The sequence below is a fragment of the Amblyraja radiata genome, chromosome 4 (genome assembly GCF_010909765.2).
Source record: "Amblyraja radiata isolate CabotCenter1 chromosome 4, sAmbRad1.1.pri, whole genome shotgun sequence".
Taxonomy (NCBI): Eukaryota; Metazoa; Chordata; class Chondrichthyes; order Rajiformes; family Rajidae; genus Amblyraja; species Amblyraja radiata.
Window position 1 is genome coordinate 30,109,707 of NC_045959.1, and position 19,710 is coordinate 30,129,416.

Below are 19,710 nucleotides of genomic sequence, written 5' to 3' on the forward strand. Positions count from 1 at the left end.
ACACATGGTTCACAAATGTCATCAGCTTGTTGCTGGGAGCATCAAAAGATCTGCAGCAAACGAGTTCAGTGTGTCTTTTCATTGATGAAATTCAATCCAGTAAAATAGTTAACTATAGCAGAGGGGGGAAGATTATCGTTTGAGGGCGGCAAGAATGGCAACTGTTGGTTCAGTTCTCCTCTTAACTTGAGTTTCAGCAGATCAGCGAACCTGATCAAGGCCCGCAGCTTAATCAAGGACGAGTCGCACCCTGGCCATTCCCTCTTCCCCCCCTCTCCCATCAAGCAAACTTCAGCCATTCCTTCTCTCCAGAGATGCTGCCTGTCCCGCTGGGTTATTCCAACTTTTTGTATCTATCTTAGGCAAAAGGTATAGAAGTGTGAAAACGCACACCTCCAGATTCAGGGACAGTTTCTTCCCAGCTGTTATCAGGCAACTGAATCATCCTTCCACTACCAGAGAGCAGTGTTGAACTACTATCTACCTCAGACTTTGCTAGCTTTAAAGCTCCTTGCACTAAACGTTATTCCCTTATCATGTATCTATACACTGTAAATGGCTCGATTGTAATCATGTATTGTCTTTCCGCCGACTGGTTAGCACATAACAATAGCTTTTCACTGTAGCTCGGTGCATGTGACAATAAACTGTACTGTAGTGTGTGAAGCCTATTGTACCTGCACCAGGACTCTGATGGTGCTGTCCATTTCTCTTGCTCTTTCTCCATAGCACATTTTTATTTTCCTTTCAAATATATCAGTCTCTTTTGACCAGCCAGCTCATTCGACCATATCATACAATAGATTTTTTTCCCTCTCCTCTGAGCCATTTGCAAATATCCTTCAATAGAAGTCTCCACGTCGCTCTCCATTCACTGAAATGGATTCACAATTTTAACTCTTTCAAAATCATCTACTCATTTTTCGAGCATTTACTAATTCACCATTAAACCCTTTCTGCATAAAGAAGAGTAAATCCAGCTTCTTTTCATTCTCCAAAGTGTGGCAGGCTTTCATTCTGAACCTCATTCCATCACATTCCAAAGGCATGCAGAATTGTAGGTTAATTGGCTTTGGAAAAATGTCCTTGGTGTGTAGGATGGAACTAGTGATCACTGGCCGGCCCGAGCTCGCTGTATCTCTAAACTAAACTCAAGGTTCAAGGTTCACATTTATTTGTCACATGCACCAATTAAGGTACAGTGTAATGAGTTACCATGCAGCCATAAAAACCTCCTCTGCCCTCTTCCAGCACCTTGACATTCTTCCCCAAAAGTGCTGTCCAGAACAGGCCACCAGACTCCAACCTGAAATAAACTAGTCATTTTATAAAGGTTTGGTAGAACCTTCCTGCCTTTATATTCTCTGCCTCCGTTTATTAACCTTGGACTCAATATGTTCTATGATATGCAAGATATACCCATTTAATGGGGACGTCTGCACGACTTGTTTCATATTTCCCAATAAGCAAAATAATTTTGGGGGATACTCAGTTGTAGTGATAACTGAACCAACTGGCCAGTCATGGTGGACCAGGTATTCCATATTATATCACACTCCTCCAACCAACCTCTCTTGCTTGGCACCATAGTGCAGGTATAGCTCGCAGATCTAAGCTTCATGGTCAAATGAGCACTTCTGGCAGGAGCATTGGGTTTATTCTGTAGCCCCCTTCTTGGGTTTGGTCTGATTTGTTTGACGCAGGCCAGGAGATGGCAGGGAGAGTGCTTGACATCCCAGGCAGATGCTGGGGAAACAGGCCCTTTGGTCCACCGAGTCCGCACAGACCAACGATCCCCACACATTAATACTAGCCGACACACGCTGGGGACAATTTACATTCATACCAATTTACCCACTAACCTGTGCGTCTTTGGAATGCAGGAGTAAACCGAAGATCTCAGAAAAAACTCACGCATGTCATGGGGAGAACATACAAAATCCGTACAGACAGCACCCGTAGTCAGTATCTAACCCAGGTCTCTGGCGCTGTACCGCTACATCTCCGTGCCACCCCAGCCCGATATATCCCAGCTCTCTCTTTTGACAGAAATAACGTTATTCGTGCAGAACACAGACACATTGTGCAGGAAGGAAATGCAGATGTTGAAGATAGACACAAAATGCTGCAGTAACTCAGCGGGACAGGCAGCATCCCTGGAGAGAAGGAATGGATGATGTTTTAGACAATAGACAATAGGTGCAGGAGTAGGCCATTTGGCCCTACGAGGCAGCACCGTCGTTCAATGTGATCATGGTTGATCATCCCCAATCAATACCCCATTCCTGCCTTCTCCCCATATCCCTTGACTACGCTATCTTTAAGAGCTCTATCTAACTCTCTCTTGAAAATATCCAGAGAACCGGCCTCTGAGGAAGAGAATTCCACAGACTCACAACTCTGTGTGAGAAAGTAATTCCTCATCTCCGTTCTAAATGGCTTACCCCTTATTCTTAAACTGTGGCCCCTAGTTCTGGACTCCCCCAACATCAGGAACAGTTTTCCTGCCTCTAGCGTGTCCAAACCCTTAAAGGCCTGTCCCACTGTAATTCAAGAGTTCTCCCATGATTCGAGCTCGTGTAATGTACGTAGTGGGTACGTAGCGGCTCGTACGAGTAAAAAGTAACAATTTTTTTCATCACGAGTATTTTTTTACTCGTGGACATTTTTCACAATGTTGAAAAAACGTCACGAGTTTACCAGATTTCCCGAGTACCTACCGTTACTCGTACGAGCCGCTACGTGACATCCACGAGCTCCTACGTACCCGCTACGTACATTACACGAGCTCGAATCGGGAGAACTCTTGTGGAAGTCCATACCATCCTTGTGCCCTGCAGATGAATCATTCCACTAGATGATACAATAAAGTTGTGACGAAGAAGATGTTTACGTCAGACCAAAATTCTTCCCTGCTCTTATCCCAGGGAGGAATGTGTTGATATGGAAACAAAGTACAGGGAGCAATCTGGTGAGCAGTATCTGGAATAACAATGCAACAATCTTTCTGATTTTAACGTGAAACATGTTTTTCAGGGGTCCATTCAAGAACTGACAATTAAGTCAGACCCTCGAGCTAGTGAGGAGCAATGTTATGAAGCTGATCCAGATGTAAGTAATGACTCTTCCTCAATGCCCTTCTCAATACTGAAGCAGCTGGCTTTTTTCACCATTGGAATTTTATTTGTCAATGTTGATTGTTCATTCTCAGGGCCCCTCCGGAGATGGCAGTGGAGATGGGAGCGGTCAGTACATCGCTCAAGAGCAAGGAGGCGTTAAACCCCAAATTCAGCACATTACTCCACGTCCTGTGAGTAGCAACATAGGGTTACTGTTCTGTTCTGAAGAGACTTTGTCTCTACTCTTGATGTCTTTGGCTGCCGTGTTCTGAGCTCTTGTCGTAGCTAAGCCCCAGCTCACTTACATATTAGGGTAACTACGGCATGGTATTATGGTTGTAAAACAGAGGCCTATTCATCTAACGAACGAAGAATGCAGAGAATGTGAACTCAAATCCCATCATGGCTGCATAAAAATCTGAGAAAACTGATTCTAGCGAAAGTGACCACAAAGCAGTCACAATTGTGGTATTATCTGGTCTATTTATATACTTAAGAGGTCAAGCAGGAATGGGCATTCAGCTCTTCGTGTCTGCGTGCCCAGTTAATAACACAATTGCTGAGCCATTACTTTCATGTCACTTTGCTGTTCTGGTTCCATTTTCTTTGATTCCTGTAACACACTAACCCATCGAGTCTAATCAAGTCAAGTTTCTTGTTCATATGAAGAGGTACAGGTACAAAGAAAACATTGCTTGCAATGGCATTGCAGGCATGTAGACTCAGACAATGCACAAAAATATATATTACTAGACCAAGTGCAGACCCGTTGGGTCTGTTTCCCCAACGGCGTTTGCGGGGGGGGGGGGGGGGGGGGCTGCGGCATCACACTCACATTAACCACCCCCCAAACACACAGGTGGGGGAGGTGGGGGTGGGAAGAGGGGAGGGAGGGGAGAGGAGGAGGAGGAAACGGAACAGATTTGGGAGGGAAAGGAGAGCGGGGTAGGGGTTGAGAGAGGGGGATGGGGAGAGAGATGTGGGGGAGGGGAGGATGGGGAGGGAGGGAAGGAGGGAGGGAGGGGGAGAGGGGTGGGGGGAGAGAGGGGAGGGAGAGTGGAGGGGGAAGGGAGGGAGGGGAGAGGAGGAGGGGGGGGAGAAGGATTTGATTAAAAATGTGTACATAAACACGACAAAATGTAATCAGGAGTTTCTATAAGATCCTCCCTCAATCTTCTAAAATCTAGCGAGTACAAGCCGATCTATCCAGTCTTTCTTCATATGAAAGTCCTGACATCCCAGGAATCAGTCTGGTGAACCTTCTCTGTACTCCCTCTATGGCAACAATGTCTGCAAAGGCATATGTAAATGGATCCATTCCGATTGGACATCTGTGAGCATCGGGCATTGTGACATCACACGATGGAACGTTCACCAGGGGCTGGGGCTGCTTCTATGGGTGAGAAGCCAGTTTATTTTTGAAATATTGGGGGGGGGGGGGGGGGAGGATTTGATTAAAAATGTGTGCTTAAACACGACGAAATGTAATGAGGAGCGGATACTTTGAAAGAAAAGTGAAATCTCTACCAAAATGGAAAAGATGTCGGCGATTCTGCGTCTGGTTTCGGCGTAGCAAGGAATCAAAGGAAGAATGGCAGCCAGCAGCCGTCCATGTAAATGGATCCATTCCGATTGGACATCTGCGAGCATTGGGCATTGTGACATCACACGATGGAACGAATCAAAAGGCAGATAGGCAGCCGGACGGACGGCAGGCGGCAGCCACAGACTTTTATATAATAACTAGACCAAGGGCAGACCCGTTGGGTCTGCTCCCCCAACGCAGCCGTTCCCTACCCGTAGCCCCCACGGGAGACGTGGTCCTCCAACTCAAGCGGCTCAGGAATGAGCAGTGCGGCTGGTTTTAAATGGCGTCTTTGAGGCGAGATGCGGGCGCCAGCAGCCGTTATGGTCGCTGGCCAGCAGGAGGCGACAAAATGAGTGAGTGGGGGGGGTGGGGGGGGGTGGGAGAAGGATTTAATGAAAAATGTGGACATAAACATAACGAAATCTAATGAGGAGTGGATAGTTGGAATGAAAAGTGAAATGTCTACCGAAATGGCTGCTTCTATGGGTGAGAAGCCAGTTTATTTTTGAAATATTGGGGGGTGGGGGGGGGGGGGGGGGGGGGGGAGAAGGATTTGATTAAAAAGGTGTACTTAAACACGACGAAATGTAATGAGGAGCGGATACTTAGAAAGAAAAGTGAAATCTCTACCGAAATGGAAAAGATCTCGGCGATTGTGCGTCTGGATTCGGCGTGGCAAGGAATCAAAGGAAGAAATGCAGCCGGCAGCCGTACATGTAAATGGATCCATTCCGATTGGACATCTGCGAGCATCGGCCATTCCGATTGGACATCTGCGAGTATTGGGCATTGTGACATCACACGATGGAACGAATCGAAAGGCAGAAAGGCAGCCGGACGGCAGGCGGCAGCCACAGAGTTTTATATAATAATAGATAGATAGATAGATAGATAGATAGATAGATAGATAGATAGATAGATAGATAGATAGATAGATAGATAGATAGATAGATAGATAGATAGATAGATAGATAGATAGATAGATAGATAGATAGATAGATAGATGTATAAATTATACTTAGAGAGTAAAAATTAAAAAAATACTGAGCTAAAGTACAAGACATTGGTGGGAACCAGAAAATGGGGACGGGGGAGGGAGGGGGGGGGGGGGGGGGACCCAAGTCCACAGCAGTTCCAGAGGTGGACGTAGTGTCCCACTGTTGAGGTAGGATTAAGATGTGGGTTCATCAATCAATCTGTTGCTTGCAAGAAAGTAGCCGTTCATGAATCTGGTCACCAAGATTGTTGGGGCTGTAGACTGTGAGGAAAGCGGTCAAAATATACAGCGGAACACAGATCAGCTACAGAAATGGATGGAGTTGAATCCAAGCAAATGTGAGGTGTTGCACATTGGGAGGTCGAATGTCAGGGGAAAATATGCAACTAATGGCAAGACCTTTAACAACATTAACGTACAGAGGGACCTAGGAGACCAAGTCCATAACTCCCTGCAAGTGGCAACACAAGTAGATAGAACTAGACTAAGTGGGACCCGTTGAGTCCCATGTTCACACGTGAGGGCTGGTCCCCCAATGCAATATTCCACCTCTCCACCAATTCCAATATTGGTGACCAGTGGGGGGAGGGCTTTCTGGAGCGCTGGTATGGGTGTTGTTTGCTGAAGGGACTGGTCTCCAGAAGGCTAGTATGGACCTTGTGGGCCAAATGGATTCTGGGGGTGGCAGCTCAGTCCTTCAAGCCTGACGTGCTGGCAGCTCACTCATAGCTGGTGGGCTGGCAGTTGACTCACGGCTATTCCTTGAAATTCCATTTCAAGCAGAGTGCAAGGCCACCAAATTCAAATCCATTTTCCTACCATTTCAAGCAGGGTGCAAGGCCACCAAATTCAAGTATAGTTTATTACCACTTCAAGCAGGGTGCAAGGCCACCAAATTCAAGTGCAGTTTCATACCACTTCAAGCAGGGTGCAAGGCCACCAAATTCAGGTGCAGTTTCCTACCACTTCAAGCAGGGTGCAAGGCCATGGAATTCAAGTGCAGCTTCCTACCACTTCAAGCAGGGTGAAAGGCAACCAATTTTAAATGCAGTTTCATACCATTTCATGCAGGATGCAAGGCCACCACACTCAAATGCAGTTTCATACCATTTCAAGCAGGGTGAAACCACCATAAAACCACCATAAAACTGCACAAAACACCACACTCACAGTTCAGTAGACATTCAGTGTGTTCAGTTGATTCACAGCTCAGACAGAGTCGTGACCTCTCCTTCTCCCATCATGCAGAGACTGAGCCACACCTACACTTCTGGGTTATATAATCCCTCCCCCCTCCCACCGGAAAAGGTGTGGCCTTCATTGCGTGATTGACAGGAGAGAGATTCTCAACATTTTTTAAACACTAATAACACTTTTATTTTTCATTGATGGGAAGAATCCTCTGCACCTGATGAGCGGAGGGGGGCTGGGTAAGATGGCCAAAAATCACAGCCGTAAGTGGTAGCGTTTTATCTAAAATCAATATACAGTGCAAATAGGAAGTTGTCAAGTTTAAACCACCAACCATTTGCAGTGCTTTTTACTTCAACCCCAAACCCCAAACCAACCATTTGCAGTGCTTTTTACTTCAACACTAAACTGAGTAAGCTGGCCAAAAATCCCAGTGTAAGTGGCAGAGTTTTTTCTAAAATCATGAAACAGAAAAACAGGAAGTGGTCAAGATCTTACTTTTAGTAATATAGATGCTAAAGAAAGCATATAGAAACATAGAAACATAGAAATTAGGTGCAGGAGTAGGCCATTCGGCCCTTCGAGCCTGCACCGCCATTCAATATGATCATGGCTGATCATCCAACTCAGTATCCCGTACCTGCCTTCTCTCCATACCCTCTGATCCCCTTAGCCACAAGGGCCACATCTAACTCCCTCTTAAATATAGCCAATGAACTGGCCTCGACTACCCTCTGTGGCAGGGAGTTCCAGAGATTCACCACTCTCTGTGTGAAAAAAGCTCTTCTCATCTCGGTTTTAAAGGATTTCCCCCTTATCCTTAAGCTGTGACCCCTTGTCCTGGACTTCCCCAACATCGGGAGCAATCTTCCTGCATCTAGCCTGTCCAACCCCTTAAGAATTTTGTAAGTTTCTATAAGATCCCCTCTCAATCTCCTAAATTCTAGAGAGTATAAACCAAGTCTATCCAGTCTTTCTTCATAAGACAGTCCTGACATCCCAGGAATCAGTCTGGTGAACCTTCTCTGCACTCCCTCTATGGCAATAATGTCCTTCCTCAGATTTGGAGACCAAAACTGTACGCAATACTCCAGGTGTGGTCTCACCAAGACCCTGTACAACTGCAGTAGAACCTCCCTGCTCCTATACTCAAATCCTTTTGCTATGAAAGCTAACATACCATTCGCTTTCTTCACTGCCTGCTGCACCTGCATGCCCACTTTCAATGACTGGTGTACCATGACACCCAGGTCTCGCTGCATCTCCCCTTTTCCTAGTCGGCCACCATTTAGATAATAGTCTGCTTTCCTGTTTTTGCCACCAAAATGGATAACCTCACATTTATCCACATTATACTGCATCTGCCAAACATTTGCCCACTCACCCAGCCTATCCAAGTCACCTTGCAGTTTCCTAGCATCCTCCTCACAGCTAACACTGCCCCCCAGCTTAGTGTCATCCGCAAACTTGGAGATATTGCCTTCAATTCCCTCATCCAGATCATTAATATATATTGTAAATAGCTGGGGTCCCAGCACTGAGCCTTGCGGTACCCCACTAGTCACTGCCTGCCATTGTGAAAAGGACCCGTTTACTCCTACTCTTTGCTTCCTGTTTGCCAGCCAGTTCTCTATCCACATCAATACTGAACCCCCAATGCCGTGTGCTTTAAGTTTGTAAACTAATCTCTTATGTGGGACCTTGTCGAAAGCCTTCTGGAAGTCCAGATACACCACATCCACTGGTTCTCCCCTATCCACGCTACTAGTTACATCCTCGAAAAATTCTATAAGATTCGTCAGACATGATTTACCTTTTGTAAATCCATGCTGACTTTGTCCAATGATTTCACCACTTTCCAAATGTGCTGCTATCCCATCTTTAATAACTGACTCTAGCAGTTTCCCCACTACCGATGTTAGACTAACTGGTCTGTAATTCCCCGTTTTCTCTCTCCCTCCCTTCTTAAAAAGTGGGGTTACGTTTGCTACCCGCCAATCCTCAGGAACTACTCCAGAATCTAAAGAGTTTTGAAAGATTAATACTAATGCATCCACTATTTCTGGAGCTACTTCCTTAAGTACTCTGGGATGCAGCCTATCTGGCCCTGGGGATTTATCGGCCTTTAATCCATTTAATTTACCCAACACCACTTCCCGGCTAACCTGGATTTCACTCAATTCCTCCAACTCCTTTGACCCGCGGTCCCCTGCTATTTCCGGCAGATTATTTATGTCTTCCTTAGTGAAGACGGAACCAAAGTAGTTATTCAATTGGTCCGCCATATCCTTGTTCCCCATGATCAACTCACCCGTTTCTGACTGCAAGGGACCTACATTTGTTTTAACTAATCTCTTTCTTTTCACATATCTATAAAAACTTTTGCAGTCAGTTTTTATGTTCCCTGCCAGTTTTCTTTCATAATCTATTTTTCCTTTCCTAATTAAGCCCTTTGTCCTCCTCTGCTGGTCTCTGAATTTCTCCCAGTCCTCCGGTATGCTGCTTTTTCTGGCTAATTTGTACGCATCATCCTTCGCTTTGATACTATCCCTGATTTCCCTTGTTATCCACGGATGCACTACCTTCCCTGATTTATTCTTTTGCCAAACTGGGATGAACAATTTTTGTAGTTCATCCATGCAGTCTTTAAATGTCTTCCATTGCATATCCACCGTCAACCCTTTTAGAATTAATTGCCAGTCAATCTTGGCCAATTCACGTCTCATACCCTCAAAGTTACCTTTCTTTAAGTTCAGAACCATTGTTTCTGAATTAACAATGTCACTCTCCATCCTAATGAAGAACTCAACCATATTATGGTCACTCTTGCCCAAGGGGGCACGTACAACAAGACTGCTAACTAACCCTTCCTCATTACTCAATACCCAGTCTAAAATAGCCTGCTCTCTCGTTGGTTCCTCTACATGTTGATTTAGATAACTATCCCGCATACATTCCAAAAAATCCTCTTCCTCAGCACCCCTGCCAATTTGATTCACCCAATCTATATGTAGATTGAAGTCACCCATTATAACGGTTTTGCCTTTGTCGCACGCATTTCTAATTTCCTGTTTGATACCATCTCCAACTTCACTACTACTGTTAGGTGGCCTGTACACAACACCCACCAGCGTTTTCTGCCCCTTAGTGTTTCGCAGCTCTACCCATACCGATTCCACATCCTGTAAACTAATGTCCTTCCTTTCCATTGCGTTAATCTCCTCTCTAATCAGCAACGCTACCCCACCTCCTTTTCCTTTCTCTCTATCCCTCCTGAATATTGAATATCCCTGGATATTCAGCTCCCAGCCTTGGTCACCCTGGAGCCATGTCTCCGTGATCCCAACTATATCATAGTCATTAATAGCTATCTGCACATTCAACTCATCCACCTTATTACGAATGCTCCTTGCATTGAGACACAAAGCCTTCAGGCTTGTTTTTACAACACTCTTACCCCTTATACAATTTTGTTGAAAAGTGGCCCTTTTTGATTTTTGCCCTGGATTTTCCGGCCTGCCACTTTTACTTTTCACCTTGCTACCTATTGCTTCTACCCTCATTTTACACCCCTCTGTCTCTACGCTCACACATTTAAGAAACCCTTTCCCTTTAACTCCATCCTCCACTAGCCCATTCGACACCCCACCCCCCTTATTCAGTTTAAAACCACCCGTGTAGCAGTGGCAAACCTGCCTGCCAGAATGCTGGTCCCACACCTGTTAAGATGCAATCCGTCCCTTTTGTACAGTTCCCCCTTACCCCAAAACAGATCCCAGTGATCTAAGAATCTAAATCCCTGCCCCGTGCACCAGTTCCTCAGCCACACGTTCAGGTCCCGTATCTCCCTGTTCCTGCTCTCGCCAGCACGAGGAACTGGAAGCAAACCGGAGATAACAACCCTGGAGGTCCTGCTTTTCAGCATTTTTCCGAGCTCTCTAAAGTCACGCTGCAGAATATTCATCCCCTTCTTTCCGACATCGTTTGTGCCGACATGCACTACCACTTCCGGATGTTCACCTTCGCCCTTGAGGATTTTCTGCACTCTGTCCGTGACATCCTGGATCCCATGATATGTTTGCCTTCATTGGTCGGGGCACAGAGTATAAGAGTCATGATGCAACTTTATAGGACTTTGGTTAGGCTGCATTTGAAGCATTGCGTATAGAGTACCGCCCCTATACAGGAAGCATGCATAGGCTTTGGAGAGGAAGCAGAGGCACCAGAAGGCGGCATTTGGTACAGGGAAAGGTTGGACAAACTTGGATAGTTTTCTCTGGAACACCGGAGATTGAGGGAAGACCTGAGAGATATATAAAATTATGAGGTATAAATAAGGTAGACAGTCAGAACCTATTCCCCATGATGGAAATATAAAATTATGAGAGGTATAAATATGGTGGACAGTCAGAACCTTTTTCCAAGATTGGAAATAAAAAATACTAGAGGGCATAGCTTTAAGGTGGAGGGGCAAAGTTTAAAGATGTGCGGGGAAAGTTTTTAATACAGAGGGTGACGAGTGCCTGGAACGCACTGCGAGAGGTGGTAGAGGCGGCAGGTATAAGCAAGGCATTTAAGAGGCTTTTGGAGAGGCACATGGATATGCAGTGAATGGAGGGATAGTGATTATATACAGGCAGATAAGAGATGATCTTGGCATCATGTTCAGCACAGAGGTTGTGGGCTGGAAGGACCTGTACATGAGCTGATATGCTATGAACCTGCACTTTGTATTTTGCTTGAGGTTCCCGCATCTGTAGTTCCTTGTGTCTCCAAGGGAACTGACTGATTTTCCTAGTTGATTCTCCACTGACCCGTGGGGTGATTTTTAGTGAGCTATTTAATTGCCATTGATGAATGTTGAAGAGTTTTGCTCCTCAGTATTCTCAGTGGCATTACATAGTTATTTTCTTTATTATTTATTCAGCATCTGGCCATTGCTGGCAAGATCATACATTCTGCCCGCTTAGAAGATCTGTGAACTACCTCATGAACTGCTGTGGACCCTCTAATGAAGTCCCTCCACCCCTTGAAGCTGTCGGGTAGTGTTCCGGGGTTCAGGAATGGTGCTATATTTCCATATCTGGGCGAGGAGGAAAATCTGGAGGTGATGGCCACTTCCGTCAACCTGCCCCCCTTGTCCTTCACGCTGGCAAAGCTTGTAGCTTGGGAGATGCTGTGCGAGCAGCCTGGTCAACCAATTCCCATGCATTTGGCAAATGAAGCACACTGCAGCCACTGTGCACTGATGGTGGAGGGAATGAATAGAGGGGTGGGCGGGATGCCAATGAAGCGGGCGGCTTTGTCCCGAATGGTGTTGAGCTTCTTAAAAGCTGTTGGAGTTGCACACAATGAGACAAGTGGAGAGTATTCAATCATGTTTTTGACTTGGGCTTTGTCAATGATGGAAAGGGGTGGCATGGTGGCGCAGCGGTAGAGTTGCTGCCTTACAACACTTGCAGCCTCGGGGACCCGGGTTCGATCCTGACCACGGGTGCTGTCTGTACGGAGTTTGTATGTTCTCCCCGTGACTGCGTGGGTTTTCTCTGAGATCTTTGGTTTCCTCCCACACTCCAAAGACAAATGGGTTTGTCGACTAATTAGCTTGGTATAAATGTAAGTTGTCCCTTGTGTAGTAGGATAGTATTAATGTGTGGGGATCGCTGGTCTGTGCAGACTCGGTGACTGAAGGGCCTGTTTCCGCACTGTATCTCTAAACTAAACTAAACTAAACTTAAGGCTTTGAGATATCAGGAGATGAGCCATTCACTGCAGGGTACTTGCCCTTCCAACCATAGTATTAGCGTGTCGGGCTGAGTTTCTGGGTCAGTGATAATCCCCAATAGATGGATGGTGGGTGACTCTACAATGATAATATCGTTCAATTCGAGTGTAGAGTTCAATTCTCTTTTACTGGAGATGATCAATGGCTGATACATTTGTGACGAGAGCATTGCTTGCCACTTATAGGCTTATCCTTCAATGTTGTCTAAGCCTTGTTGCATGCTGACAAGGACTGCTTCATTTACTTGTGAATTAAATTGAACTTGAATGAATACTTTATACTTTATTGCCACATGTGACTTGTGATCTTCTTTGTTTTGCATGCGCAAGGTATGCAAAGAGTCGCCAGATAAAGGGCACTGACAAAGTGACATAGTATCCCATGCAAGGTCCTTCCCCCCATACAACGGTTCCCCCACACCAGGTTCGTCTTTGTTTTCCTCCCGCCCCCTCCACTCCTTCCTCACCACTGTGAGGGGAGGGGGGGCAAGAACAAAGGAGGACCATCAGTAAACATCCTCACTGAGCTTTTAATGGAAGGAATAGCATTGACAATGCAACTCTAGATATCGGACACTACCTTATCTTGGGACTGAGATGATTGAACTCCAACAGTCTCATTTATGCAAGGTATGACTTTAATCATTGAGTGCATACCCCTTATAGCAATATTGAGTTCTGTTTTACCACGGCTCTCCGATGCCACACTTGTTCAAAGGCTGGCTTGATGTTGAAGGCTGCAACTTCAACCTCATCTCTTTTAAGGCGGCACAATCGCTCAGCGGAAGAGTTGCTGCCTTACAGCGCCCGAGACCCGGGTTCGATCCTGACCACAGGTGCTATCTATATGGAGTTTGTACGTTCTCCCTGTGACCATGTTATGTTTTCTCCGGGTGCTGTGGTTTCCTCCCACACTCCAAAGGTGTACAGGTTTGGAGGTTAATTGGCTTTGGTAAATTTGTAAATTGTCCCTTATGTGTCGGGCACTGCAAGTGTATGGGGTGATTGCTGGTCGGTGCGGACCTGGTGGGCTGAAGGGCCTATTTCCATGCTGTATCTCTAAAGTCCAAGTAAAGTCTAGATCTCTGGAATTGAGCTATGTGGTCCATGTTTGGATCAAGGCTGTGATAAGGACTGAAGCTGACCAGCCCTGGTAAAACCAAATTGGGCTGATGTCATTAGTCATTGCTGGTTTTTGTTGGCCAACTACAGTTTTCACAACTTTGGTGATAATGGAGAGTAAACTGACTGGGAAATATTTAGCCAGACTCTATTTGTCCTGCTTATATCTTAGGCATACCTGGGCAATATCCCACATTGTGGACTGGATGTCAATGTTGTCACTCCACTGAATCAGCTTGGCTGGAGATATAGTTAGTTCCAGAGTGGAGGTCTTCAGAAAGTATGCAGAACGTATTCAGCAAGTATGCAGGAAGGTACTGCAGATGCTGCTTTACACCAAAGATTGACACAAAATGCTGGAGTAGCTCAGTGGGACAGGCAGCATCTCTGGAGAGAAGGGAAGGGTGACATTTTGGGTCGAGACCCTTCTTCAGACTGATGGCTTAGTCTCAAGAAGGGTCAAGACCCAAAACGCCGCCCGAAACTCCATTCCTTCTCTCCAGAGATGCTGCCTGTCCCACTGAGCTACCCCAGCATTTTGTGTCGATCTTTGGTATTCACACTGGGGTCCCACTCTGTTATGGGAATAGCGCCACCGGTGGTGCAGTACAGATGATGCAATACCCAATGAGGCAGTAGCCAAGATGGATCCTGAATCCAAGGCTCGAGTGTAAAGCCTCTGTTAATTAGTTGTGTAGCTGTAATGGAGCCGTTTACAGTAAGGAAACACAATATTAAAACATGGTGTCAGAACGGGGCCTGTTTCAGGATTCGTTGGGAGTTTTGATTGGGTGCACGGCAACGGCAGACGACTTTTGTGGGTGAGTACTACTGGGAGACGCTTGTGCGGCCTACATTGTTTCCATCGATTTGTCAGGAAAATGGAGCAGCTAAAGCCCCCTAGGCAAATGAATTTTGAGGCAAGGGACCTGCCAATGGAGTGGAGACAATGGAGGGAGGAGTTTGAGCTCTATGTTGATTTGAGCATGGCAGGGAAGGATGACAAAACAATGAGGAAACTGCTCATGTATCTAGTTGGACCGCAAGGGAGAGAGCTCTACCAAACGCTAGAGACACGGACGCCGGAGGGCAACGTACAAGAAGTTATGCTAGAGCAGGTTCTCGATGCTTTCGAAAAGCATTGTCAACCCGTGAGGAACGAGACCATCAACAGGTAAAGATTCTTTATGAGGAGCCAAGAAAGAGGGGAGACTTTTGATTAGATTTTAATAGAACTGAAGCTCTTGGCAGCTCATTGCGGTTTCAGAGAGTTGAAGGATTCACTGATACGGGTTAGAATAATATGCGGCATAAGAGATGACATGCTGCGGGAGAGACTTCTCCGAGAAACCTCACTTGACTTACAAAAGTGTGTGAAGGCATGCCAGGCTTCGGTGCTTGCCAAGGCCAGAGTTGATGTCCTGTTAAGTGACCAACGACAAGATGTCTGTGCAGTGAGACACGAAGGAAAAATATACCAGCCAACCATACAGTGCAAATACTGCGGCTACAAACATGAGAGGAAGGAGAAATGTCCGGCATATGGCCAGGTGTGTTTCAAATGCCATAAGAAAGATGATTTCGCATCACAATGCACGGAAAAGCAGGTGCAACAGAAGAACCAGAAGAAAGAAAAGAAAGGGATAAATCCTGTTCATCCGGTGGTGGAAGTGGAGAGTTCCAGTGATGAGTATGATGACAGTCAAGAGGAGGATGAAATTCACACAATGGAACTGCAACCAGAAGCAGTAAAAGTGGAAAGTGTGCACAAGGTTGAGGAGACTCAATTTCCAAAGAAAATCTTTGCGACCATGATGCTGGAAGGGAGTATAATTCCAGATAGACAATGGAGCCACATGTAACATCATTCCCAAGATGTATGTAAAGGATGTGGATGAAACCAAGCAGGTATTGTCGATGTAGAACTATACGACAGTGGTGCCTCTTGGGGAAAGCAAGGTGAGACTAGTGAACCCAAAGAATAGAAGGATATACAAAGTAGAGTTTGTAGTCCTGGAGGAAGACTGCATTCCAATCCTGGGAAACAGGGCAGCCCAGCAGATGGGGCTTATCTCAGTCTGTAAAGAGAACATAATGACATTGAATGGCAGTGAAATCCCTCTGAGCAAGGAAAGACTGATGGCTGAATATGCTGATGTGTTTGAAGGGACAGATATATTCGAGGGCAAGTACCGTCTGCAGGTAGATGACAGCATAACGCCGGTGATCCATCCACCATGAAGAGTCCCTATAGCCTTACGGAGTAAGCTGAAAGAGGAGTTAGACAGACTAACAGAAGCTGAAATAATTGCCCCAGTAGAGACCCACACTCCATAGGTATCCAGCCTTGTGTGTGTAGAAAAGACCAATGGAAAGTAGAGAGTGTGTTTAGACCCGAGGGATCTGAACAAGGGGCTGAAAATAAGTCATTACCCAATGACGATGATTGAAGATGTCCTCACAGACCTGAATGATGCCAAGGTCTTTAGCACGTTTGACGTCAAGAATGGGTTTTGGCATGTGGAACTGGATGATGAGAGCTCTCAGCTTACGACATTTAATACACCGTATGGCAGATATAGATGGAGACACATACTATTTGGTCTGTCCATGGCCCCTGAAGAGTTCCAGCGATGACAGAACCAAGTGTTGGAGGGCCTGGAAGGAGGGACGTTTGTTGCTGACGACATCCTAGTGCTTGGGAAAGGAAAAACTGCAGAGGAAGCAGAAAGAGACCATGACAGGAAAGTCAGAGCTCTGATGGAGAGATGTTGTGACAGAAACCTGAAGCTGAACATAGAGAAGGCAAAGCTGAACAAAGTCACTTTCATAGGACATAGATTCTCTGCTGCAGGACTGAAACCAGATCCAGGGAAAGTAGAAGCAGTGCTACAGATGCCTAACCCAACGGATGTACAAGGAGTTCAGCGATTTATTGGGTTTGTTAACTGCTTGAGCAAATTCCTTCCTGGACCTATGTGAACCGCTACGCAAGCTGACACAGAAGGATGTAGTTTGGTGGTGGGGCACAGGTGCATGACACGGCGGTGAAGGAAATAAAGAAGGTAGTAACTGCAGAGCCAGTACTCAGATACTATGATCCATCCAAGGAGCTGACAGTACAGGCCGATGCGTCAGAAACTGGACTTGGTGCGGCGCTGATGCAGGAGGGCCATCCAGTTGCCTATGCCAGCAGGGCCCTGACAGATGCGGAGACCAGATATGCACAAATAGGAATAGAATTGCTGGCAGTGGTGTTTGGTCTAGAGAGGTTGCATGTGTACACATATGGAAGACCAGTGAATGTGCAGTCAGACCATAAGCCACTGGAGATAATCGCCACACAAACCACTTCATCGTGCACCAAAGAGATTGCAGAGGATGCTGGTGAGGACGCAGACCTATGATGTGACAATAAGATACAGACCCGAGAAGGAGATGCAGCTTGCGGACACACTGAGCAGAGCATATATTCAGACTGGCAAGACTAACAAGACCATGAGAGAACTGGAGACTGTAAACCTGGCAAGGCACATCCCAATATCATAGCCTCTGCTAAATGGCATAAGGGATGCAACAAAAAAAGATGAGGCTATGCAGAGACTGCAAAAGGTGATCAAACGAGGCTGGCTAGAGAATAAGAAGGATGGTGACCCCGAACTTATCTCCTATTTCCATGTGAGGGACGAGCTGAGTGTTGGAGATGACCTCGTATTCAGAGGAGAGAGAGTAATCATCCCTAAAGCTACGAGACGAGACATGATCACACGAGTACATGATTCCCACATTGGTATAATTGGCTGTCTAAGAAGGGCAAGAGAATGTCCGCACCGGCCTGGAATGAGTGCAGAAATCCAGGACTTCGTACAGAAATGTGAAACATGTCAAGTTCAAGGGAAAGAGCAGCCAAATGAAACACTGCATTCCCATGAAATTCCAGAGAGGCCATGAGCGAAGGTGGGTGCAGATTTGTTCCACTTGGATGGAAGGAACTATTTGATCACGGTGGACTACTTCTCAGGATATTGGGAAATAGACTATCTGGAGAAAACACTGGCATTTAATGTCATCCATAAAATCAAAGGCCAGTTCGCAAGATATGGAATTCCAGATCAGCTCATCACAGATAATGGGCCACAGTTCGCAGCTGAGGAGTTCAAGAGATTTGCCACGAAGTGGCAGTTTGAACATACGACCGCATCACTCCATTATCCACAGAGTAATGGAAAGGCGGAGAGCAGTGTGAAAGTTGCGAAGTCATTGCTGAGGAAGGCTAAGGCTGCAGGAGCTGACCCTTACCTGAGCATACTAGCTTTTCGCAACACACCAACACCTGGCATGAGTTGCAGTCCAGTACAAAGACTGATGAACAGACGTACCAGGACCATACTACCAACTACTCAGAGACTACTCAAACCTGAAATTCAGAAAAAAGTAGGAGCTGAGTTGAGAGCAGCTAGAGATAGACAAGCAGACTACTTACAACAGAGGATCCCAAGATCTGATTCCCCTGAAAGCTGGTGATCCAGTTCGACTGGTGACCGACATCAGCCCTGGAGGAAGGCTGTGGATGTAGGCTGTGTGGCGCTACCCAGGTCTTATGAAGTCAGAACCGAGGACGGCGTCATCTATCGTCCGAATCGGCGCCATCTGAGGTAGACCAAAGAGCCATTTCATCGCGCTGATGTTGACCTGGATGACCTGGTGACGTCGCCTGAACCGGAGCAAGACAATCGACCTATGAATCGATCACCGGTCCCCAGGGAGCATCAAACCCTGACAACAAGATCTGGTAGATGCGTTTGAAAACCACGAACAAGATCTGGTAGATGCGTTCGAAATCTGCAGGATTATGAGCCCAAATAAGGATAGCGCCCGTACTTGTAGTTGATTATAGATTTAAAAGGCTATTAGGTTATGTTTAAAATGTTAATTTTATATTGGTCTTTTATAGTTTGATGTGCATTATTTAGAAGTAGTGGTAATGGCCATTTTAAAACTAAACAAATTAATACATAAAAAGGGGGGAACTAAATGAATAAATAAATAAATAGATAGATGAATAGATAAGCCGACGGGTGCATAAATAAATAAATAAAAGAGGGGAAAGGAAATGAGGAACCAGACATGTGTTGTTCAAAGTTTAGATAATTCCAAGCACTGAACTGTTGCAGATCCAAGGGATCAGAATTTGGAAGCTACCACGGAAATTGACTGTCAAATGCAAGTTGGAAAATGGACTGTCGGATACATGTTGGACTCAGTGAAATAAGATGCCATAGAAGAATGTAATTTATTGCTGTATATGTAAAGTGCCTGTACATATGTGTTTTGTAAACAAAGGGGGATGTTATGGGAATAGCACCATCGGTGGTGTAGTACCCATGATGCAATACCCATGAGGCAGTAGCCAAGATGGATCCTGAATAAAATGGCTGAACCCAAGGCTCGCGTGTAAAGCCTCTGATAATTAGTTGTGAAGCTGTAATGGAGCAGTTTACAGTAGGGAGACACAATGTTAAAACACATTCCAGATGCTTGAGCGCGTGATTCAAGTTAGCAGTCAACATGAAAGAGCACTTTTTTAATGCACTATTTACACAAAAGCTGTCTTGTACACAGTAGATCATGTTGGTGTTCACTGTCAGTTTGATCAGCAACCTTCAGAAAATGAGCCAGACTTCTCCTGGAATGATTTTCCCCTGAGCACATCCGATGTTTGGTCTGCATCAAATGTGCATCCAATAAAATGTGCGGCTCACATCGCTGCAGTTACTTCAGAAATTACTTGCCTAATGCCGTGTTCTAAGACTTGCGTTTATAATGCTCAGTAAATAAAGAAGTAGGCGTTCACCCATACAGTAGGTTGGCAAAATGTGTCGGAAGGAACTGCAGATGCTGATTTAAAC

General features: G+C 45.7%; 1 protein-coding gene across 6 annotated transcripts in view; it reads left to right on the forward strand.

Moving 5' to 3' along the window:
• LOC116971961 (collagen alpha-1(XVIII) chain-like) overlaps positions 1-19,710 on the forward strand; it is a 288,785-nt gene that overhangs the window by 113,630 nt on the left and 155,445 nt on the right. For all 6 annotated transcript variants that reach the window (XM_033019180.1, XM_033019181.1, XM_033019176.1 and 3 more), the window contains 2 exons: positions 3,037-3,111; positions 3,212-3,310. In XM_033019180.1, coding sequence (XP_032875071.1) covers positions 3,037-3,111; positions 3,212-3,310 — 174 coding nt within the window. The remainder of the gene's footprint in view (positions 1-3,036; positions 3,112-3,211; positions 3,311-19,710) is intronic.